Genomic DNA, 8,764 nt, shown 5'->3' with positions numbered 1-8,764 from the left:
AGTCCTATGCAAAATCAAACAAACCCAAAAGAGGCTCTTGTTTGAGGGGGAGTGTTAGATGTATAACCATTAATGTTGCCTTCTCCCATCAGCTTAAGCTCGATGGAAAGAAAATGTAATATCCATTAATTGGCAAGTAGAAACAATATGCTTAGTCACATCTCATCTCTTTTTAGTCATACAACAGGCCAAGTTGCCTTTTCCATTTACCCATTATAATACCCACAATAATAAACAACAAGCATGTAATAAACAAAAGTCCCTTCTATTTTCAGAATCCTAACTTCAAACTTGAAGTTTTTAAGCAATTTTCATTGTCAATTACAACACTTACTCTATTATTTATTGTTGCATCTTTTTTTTAGGTTTTATTTGTTCACAAAAACAATCCACACCATCTCTTATCTACAGTCTACAGCCACATTCAACACAAATTATAAAATATCAAATCATGTTATAACCACAAAGACAACAAAAAAGAATCATAATCAATTACCATTTATATTATAATTTTGACAACCAAAAAGAGTCTTTCTGGATTAGAATCAGTTTATAACCATCGAAGAATTGGTCACGATCCACAGCCCAGTTTGACAAACGTGAATCTTTGCTTTTGCTGGTTCTCCCGACAACACTTCTATTGAATTGTTCAAGTTTCCAACGTCATTACTAGTGCTACCCATCATCATAATAATTTTCTCTTCTATAATACAACGAAGAGAACATAGAGAAGACAAGGGAAGGTCTATAGATAGTGAAAATAATTTGGGAACTTGGGTTTTAAAAGGGAGAAAGGGACCAAATTGTAAAAAAAGAGTTTCTTTCGCTATATCAGCTAATCGTTAGAGTATCAGTGTGACAGAAATCAGTTCACAACAGCTTTTCGATGGCAATTGATAGAAAAAAATGTCTTAGAAATTATTATGAGTTATAGAGTGCAACTTTGATAACAAATTTAGATAACTATTAACATTATGAATCACTTTAGGGATTGAATAGAACTTCAAAGACTATTTTAAAACTTAATTCCAATTTTTTTTTATTATTGTTTATGACTAAATAAAAAAATCAGATAATAGAAATAATATTAATAATATATTTAAAATTTAATAAAAATTTTAAGAAAAAAATTTTAAAAAGGGAGATTGAGAGAAGAGTAGAGAAAAAGAGGAACAGAGGGAGATGAGAAACACAACGACAAACAACAACAATGAAGGAGAAAGAGAGGGAGATGAGAAAGCTTGTTGCTAATCAATGGATTATTACATATACAAAATGAAATTTAAATTATCAGTATTTATTTAAAGAGATGAATAAGTTAATCATTTGATCAACTTAAATTAATTATTATTCAATTAGAATTTTAATTCTTATGAATGTGACATTCACATTTTCGATAGGCAATGTTATGAAATGTCTCTTGATGTGAATAAATATGGGTTAAATCTCAAAGTGGTATTTAAAATTATACTCAAATCTTAAAGTGGCATCTAAAATTAATAGTTATTTAAAATTGTCTTTAAAATTACACTCCGGATCTCATATTAATTCCTAAGACATTTTTAGTCCATTGCTTGCCATCAAAAAGCTAAGCTATATTGACTCTTGCCATGCTGGCATTGGCTAGTTGATGTGATGAAAGAAACTTTATTTTTGTAATTTAGTCTCTTTTTTCTTTTCTAAATTCCTAATTCTTTTGCTAAATCAGTTAGCTATTACAATGTTAGTGTGGTAAAAAAAGTGTTTTAAAGACTATTATAAATTTTAGAGTATGATTTTAAAGACAAATTTAAATAATTATTAACTCTAAAAATTACTTTAAAATTTGAATGTAATTTCAGAGAACACTTTAAAATTTAATTCGAAGAAATATGCATCCAAATATTTTCGGTTGAATTAATTAAAGTGGGCACAATCGAAACGAAAAAGTTCGAAATTTTTTTTTAAAATATTGTCTTATAAACATGTCACATGAGTACATGACACGTAACCATAACATATGATTACTTAACTTAAAGATTTAAGAACAGTGAAATTCTTTGACACTATTTGAAATGCTAGAAATTATAATTCATTTAAAAGTTAAATTCTTTTTTTATTATAAAACAATTAAAAATAAATTATTTAAAATTATTTATAAATTTTAATTTTAATTTTTTTTATTTATAAATCAGGTCAAGAGACGTATAATTTCTAAATCAACTTTTATACATTTTAAATTTAAATTTTATTCTATTAATATATTATAATTATTTTAAATTATAGAATTAAATTTTAAATAAAAATAACTTTTTTGTTTTTTTTTTTAAATTCTTTTTGGTTGTTAAATTATTTTCAAACCAGCTCTAAAAAGAACATGAAATGAAAAGGCTGAAGCTGTCTCCCACACTACCCTGGCCTCGCCTCCCGCAAATTTCATCCTTCAAATCAGCCAAAATTACAACTTGCCCTCCTTCGTCTTCATTCATTCTCAGAGCAGCCAAACACTGTTCTCCCAATGGAGAACCAGAAAACCGGTTCGGCCCTTTCTCAGCGACCCGATTCGTTCGGCCGGTTCGGCCGGTTCGGTGGCAAGTACGTCCCCGAGACTCTCATGTTCGCACTCACCGAGCTTGAGGCTGCGTTCCACTCCCTTGCCTCTGATGAAGACTTTCAGGTTCGCTTCTCTTCTCTTCTTCGTTTTGCTGATTCTCTAAAAAAAAATTGGAACACTTAATGGCTTGTAGAAGTTAGTTATGGTTAGTTTAATCTGTTAGTGGTTAGTTATTAGAAAATATTCCAGTGTGTGCACATCTATCGGCAACAAATGCTCTTTAGCTAACTTAATGAGAATCAGATTTGCTACATTTACAAATATGGTCTCTTTAATCCGTGAAATTTGTTGATGTGACAATGAGATGATGATTCTGAACAAGAGAAATCATATGCTTTAAGAGCACGTTAGAATTTTGCTTTAATCTAAAAAGTTGGTTTTGAATTCGGCAGAGAGAGCTGAGTGGGATTCTTAGGGACTATGTTGGCAGGGAGAGCCCACTCTACTTTGCTGAGAGGCTGACGGAGCATTACAGGCGTGGCACCGGCGAAGGGCCGCAGGTGTACCTGAAAAGGGAGGATCTTAACCACACCGGCGCTCACAAGATCAACAATGCTGTTGGTCAGGCATTGCTTGCCAAGAGGCTTGGGAAAAAGAGAGTTATTGCGGAGACTGGAGCTGGTCAGCATGGAGTTGCCACTGCCACCGTGTGTGCTCGGTTTGGGTTGGAATGTGTTGTTTATATGGGTGCTCAGGACATGGAAAGGCAGGCTCTTAATGTGTTCAGGATGCGCCTTCTTGGTGCCGAGGTAAATTGTTTGCCCCTTTTGGTTGTACATATAATTGGTTTTTCATTTTATTAGGATGGTGCATTCTGTGTTCTAGTTTTCCGGAGAAATGAAAAATTTGTTAAGAAATTATCCTTTTGTTGGGCAATAGTGCAATACTTGTTTATGTTAACTGTGAACTGTCACCTAGGTGACTGATACTGAATCTCTTCTGATAATCGATAGTTAGGATTTCACACTTGGGGTCACTTTCAAATGGGGTTTAGATTTGATGGAGAAGTCTTAAGGATTAGATATGGATAAGATTTTATGAAAACTTAGTCTTTGAAATTAGGTTTACTCTTAAAGTGAACTCAACCTAAGTTAAAAATTTTAGCATGGGGATGTCACAGGAATAATGCATTGGCATCTGTATTTGCTAGATTTTGACTTTGAACATTTTGGTTGGCAATTATAACTTGGCTTTTAGTAGAGTGTAGAAGTTGCATTTGGATTATGTAGATGAACTAGTATAGCTGAATAAGACTAGATTGTTTTTATTTTCCATGATAATCAATATGCTTTATTTCTTAATAGGTTTGATAATGAGGTGATTTTGTTACGTAGGTGCGAGCAGTTCATTCCGGAACTGCGACATTGAAGGATGCCACATCAGAGGCTATAAGGGATTGGGTGACAAATGTGGAGACAACTCATTATATCTTAGGTTCTGTTGCCGGGCCACATCCATATCCTATGATGGTACGAGAGTTCCATGCAGTGATTGGCAAAGAAACAAGAAAGCAAGCATTGGAGAAATGGGGAGGGAAGCCAGATGTACTCGTGGCATGTGTCGGTGGAGGCTCAAATGCTATGGGGCTTTTCCATGAATTTGTAGACGATGATGATGTTAGGCTAATTGGAGTGGAGGCTGCTGGACTTGGCTTAGAAACCGGTAAGCATGCGGCTACATTGGCAAAAGGAGAAGTTGGGGTTTTGCATGGAGCAATGAGCTATCTTTTGCAGGATGATGATGGACAGATAATTGAGCCCCACTCAATAAGTGCAGGGTAATTCTTGCAGCAGATATTCTGTTACATATTTCCTTAGGTCTATTTGTTCCTTCAGTTTTTAATTATTATTGATTACATTGTGTAGATTGGACTACCCTGGGGTTGGACCAGAGCATAGTTTCTTGAAAGATGTAGGACGTGCTGAGTACTACAGTGTTACTGACGAAGATGCACTTGAAGGTAGGACTTACCCTTTAATGACTACTCATTTCGCTGTACAATGTTTCGTGTCTCTTTATCTTCGTTTCTTTTATATTACATGAAATTGTTCTCTTTATAAATCTCCAAGGACACAAGTTTCAGATGTGCAGAGAGAACGATCCCTTTAAATATCTTTACAATAAACATATGAAATAGAGAGGAGCAAGAAAGAGAGGAATGGGGTAGCTCGAAGTCTTAGTGTGTGGTTAAGATGTGGCCATGTAGCTATCTTATTCAAATTGTTGTGTAGTTGGTTTCCTCTGGAGGATAACTTTGTCATTTCTGAACACTTGATTGAGAATTAATATTAACTTTGTTATGAAATAGTTTGGTGTAGAAATTTCCAAATGGGATTCATATAGCATTGTTCTATGATATATTCAGAAGCTTAGAAGTTGAAATTGGTTTTTATATCCCATTTCTTCTTTCTTCATTTCATGTATCCTGGTTCTTCTTTATCTGCAGCCTTCAAGAGACTATCACGGCTGGAAGGAATAATTCCAGCTTTGGAGACATCGCATGCTCTTGCTTACTTAGAGAAGCTATGCCCAACCCTCCCAAATGGAACCAAGGTTGTGGTAAATTGCAGTGGCAGAGGGGATAAGGATGTTCAAACTGCGCTCAAGTACTTGAAAGATTGAATAATGCTATGGACATATCTTTTTGGCCAATGCTTGATTGATTTTTAAGTTTCAAGTATAACTCAACAGCTTGACTCTTGAAAGACGGATTCCTTTCCCAAGGAGATTGATATCTGATTCAGGAGTTTCAGGACTTTGGAGGATTCTTTTTCAGAGATGATTTGGGAATAATTCACCTTGTAAATTATTACTTTTTTTTTTGTGACTTGTAAATTATTATTTTAAAATAATAACATCATTATCATTTTAGATATTAGGTAATAAACTAATATTCTGGGTTTTTTGACATAAATAAAAATAAAGAAAAAGACAAATAAGTCTCTAATCTTTTAATTTAAAGACAAATAAGTCTTTAACTAATTAAAAATATAAAAATATTTTTCGTTTTTTAAAATACGAGATATCTAAGTCTTTTTGTTCGAAATGTATGAAAACAGATAGGTATTTCACAAAAATTTAGATGTCTCCTATTTTAAAAAGTGAATGATGTTATTGTGTTTTCAATTAATTAAGGATATATTTGTCTTTCAAATTGAAAAGTTAGAGATTTATTTATCGCTTTTTCATAAAAATAAATACGGATTTGCTTGAATATTGCAATTTTGCAAATCCGTATTAAGTCTATGTTACACTTGTGGTACATAGCCGGTTCTAAACTCGGATAAAAGAGGAGGGTTGTGTTAGGTCTTCGACAGTCAACACAAAAATTTAGTCGAATCTTCATAACATGGGTCAAAGATGTTATTGTGCTAAAGCTAAGTTGTTGCCCGGAAGCAATGTGCTGTATGACTCGCGTACAGTGTCAAATGAGCAAGAGTTGTTACATCGGTGTCCGGGTGTAGTGTTAAATGAACAAGGGTTCTCGCGTTTTCGTGAACGGACGAGGGTAAATAAGCTAGTTCACAAAGAAAAAGATAAAGGTCAGGGCAACAGAAAGTTGAGATTTGAGACATGGAACATAGGCACTCTAACAGGAAAATCCATTGAGGTGGTGGATACCATGATAAGGAGGAAGATTTAAATGACCATGTTGGAACAGAAGTGACTGGGTATGGAAGTATTCACGGAGGCCATGGTTTTGGGGTAGTCAATACCGAGGGTAAAACTATTTTGGACTTTTCCTCAACTTTTAATCTCCTCATCGCAAATACATGTTTTAAAAAGAGAGACGAACATCTTATAACCTATAAGACTTAAGAGTGGCATGACAAGCTCTCAAATCGACTTCTTTTTGTTGAGGAGAGTCGACCGAAAATTTTGCATTAGTTGTAAAATTATTCCTAGAGAGAGTTTAACAACACAACATAGGATGCTTGTCAAGGATTTTTGCGTTGAGAAAAAGTTGAGGAAAAGACATCATACGAAGAACCCAAGGACGAGGTGATGGCGGATGAAAGGTGAGGAACAAAGAAGCTTCCTAAGATGGGTAGAAGAAGAGGCAAAGTGGAATGGGAACGGAAGCGCGGAGGAGATGTGGAGAGAGATGGCAGAAATGATTAGAAGTACAACAAAAGAAAGTTTTGGTAAATTTAGATGGATATGACCAAGAGATAAGGAGTCTTGGTTGTGGAATGCGAGTGTACAAGAAAAGATAAAGGCAAAAGGGGTATGCTTTAAAGAGTGGTATTTGTGCCGCAATGCAGATAATTAGAAAAAATATAAGGCAGCTAAGAAAGAAACAAAAGTGGTTGTAAGCGAAGTAAGAACAAGAGCATATGAGGGTCTCTACCAATTCTTAGGCACAAAAGCAGGAGAAAAAGGTATATATAAAATCGCAAAGAGCCGTGAAAGAAGAATGAGAGACTTGGATCAGGTTAAGTGCATAAAGGATAAACACGGGGAGGTGTTGGCTCAAAAGGAGAAGATCAATGAAAGGTGGAAGAGCTACTTCTACGAGTTATTTAATGAAGGACAGAAGACTCTTCCGATCCTTGGTCGGTTATGCACGAGGGAAGAAGATCAAAACTTCGACTACTATTGAAGGATTCGAGACTTTGAAGTAAAAGAGGCTCTAAAGTGAATGAAAAATGGCAGTGCAGTATGACCCGATAATATCCCGATTGAAGTTTGGAAGGGTCTCGGAGAAGGGCCTTGGAGAGAAAGTCGTCAGTTGGTTAACCAAGCTTTTTAATGAAATTTTAAGGTATAAGAAGATGCCAGATGAGTGGAGAAAGAGCACCTTGATACCTATCTACAAGAATAAAGGGTATATACAAAGTTGCGGAAAATTATAGAGGGATCAAGCTCATGAGCCATACCATGAAGTTATGAGAAAGGGTGATAGAACGGAGGCTGAGACAAGAGACACAAGTAACAGAGAACCAATTTGGTTTTATGCCAGGTAGATCCACCACTGAAGCGATATACCTGTTAAGAAGGATGATGGAGAGGTATCGTGGTAATAAAAAGGATCTACATTGTTTATTGATTTAGAAAAAACATACGATAAGGTACCAAGGGAGGTCTTATGGAAGGTTTTAGAAAAGAAGAGAGTAAGGATTGCATATATTCGTGCAATTAAAGACATGTATGATGGGGCTACAACTAATGTGAAGACTCAGGGTGGTGTGACAGAGGAATTTTCTATTGGTATAGAATTACACCAGGAATCATTCTTAAGTCCATACCTTTTCACATTAGTCTTGGAAGTACTCACAGAGAATATCCAAGAGCCTATACTAAGGTGCATGCTTTTTGCCGATGATGTCGTCCTTATGGGAGAGTCAAGGGAAGACCTAAATAAGAAGTTGGAGTTATGGAGAGAAGCTCTAGAAGTGTATGATCTGCACATAAGCATAGCAAGACGAAATATATGGAATATAAGTTTAGCCTGTGAAGGGAAAACCCTAATATAGAGGTGAAGATTGGAGATAACATCCTACGAAAAGTTAAGAGTTTTAAGTATCTTGGGTGCATCATACAGGATAATGGAGAGATTGAACAGGATGTAAATCATCGAATCCAAGCAAGTTGGTCAAAATAGCGAAGTGCGTTTGATTTTATATGTGACAAAAAAATGCCTTTAAAACTTAAAGGTAAATTCTACTATCAGACTGGCTATGCTTTATGGTATAGAGTGTTGGACAACTAAAGAGGAGCACGAACATAAGCTAAGTGTGGCAGAGATGAAGATGTTGAGATGGATGAGTGGTCATACGCGATTGGATAGGATAAGGAATGAAGGTATAAGAGAGAGGGTTGGAGTAGCATCTATTGTAGAAAAGATGGTAGAATCACGGCTCAGGTGGTTCGAACATGTGAGAAAAAGACTGACAGAACACCCAAACAGGAGGGTGGATGAGATGGAAGATGGACAAGGGGTGAAAGGTAGAGGAAGACCTAAAAAGATCATCCATGAGGTGGTCAAACGAGATCTACATGTAAACGGTCTCTCTATAGACATGATACATGATTGAGCTCAATGGCGTTGTTTGATTCATGTAGCCGACCTCATCTAGTGGGACAAGGTTTTGTTGTTGTTGTTGCAATTCTGCAAATATTTGAGAATATGACTTTCTTTCTTTTTTATGTAAATTGCTACCAATGATA

The 8,764-nt window shown here is 35.4% G+C and overlaps 1 protein-coding gene across 1 annotated transcript; it reads left to right on the top strand.

Moving 5' to 3' along the window:
- Positions 1–2,348: 2,348 nt before the first annotated feature.
- LOC107646430 (tryptophan synthase beta chain 2, chloroplastic) lies at positions 2,349–5,466 on the top strand. The gene is made up of 5 exons (XM_021117497.2): positions 2,349–2,656; positions 2,986–3,342; positions 3,928–4,370; positions 4,459–4,553; positions 5,040–5,466. The coding sequence occupies exons 1-5, from the start codon at positions 2,498–2,500 to the stop codon at positions 5,213–5,215; spliced, it is 1,230 nt and encodes a 409-aa protein (XP_020973156.2). The 5' UTR covers positions 2,349–2,497; the 3' UTR covers positions 5,216–5,466.
- Positions 5,467–8,764: the final 3,298 nt, after the last annotated feature.

Source organism: Arachis ipaensis, chromosome B1, assembly GCF_059453495.1.
Source record: "Arachis ipaensis isolate K30076 ecotype BB chromosome B1, ASM5945349v1, whole genome shotgun sequence".
Taxonomy (NCBI): Eukaryota; Viridiplantae; Streptophyta; class Magnoliopsida; order Fabales; family Fabaceae; genus Arachis; species Arachis ipaensis.
The sequence above is the reverse complement of the archived record's forward strand: the minus strand, read 5'-3'. Positions and strand labels throughout refer to the sequence as shown.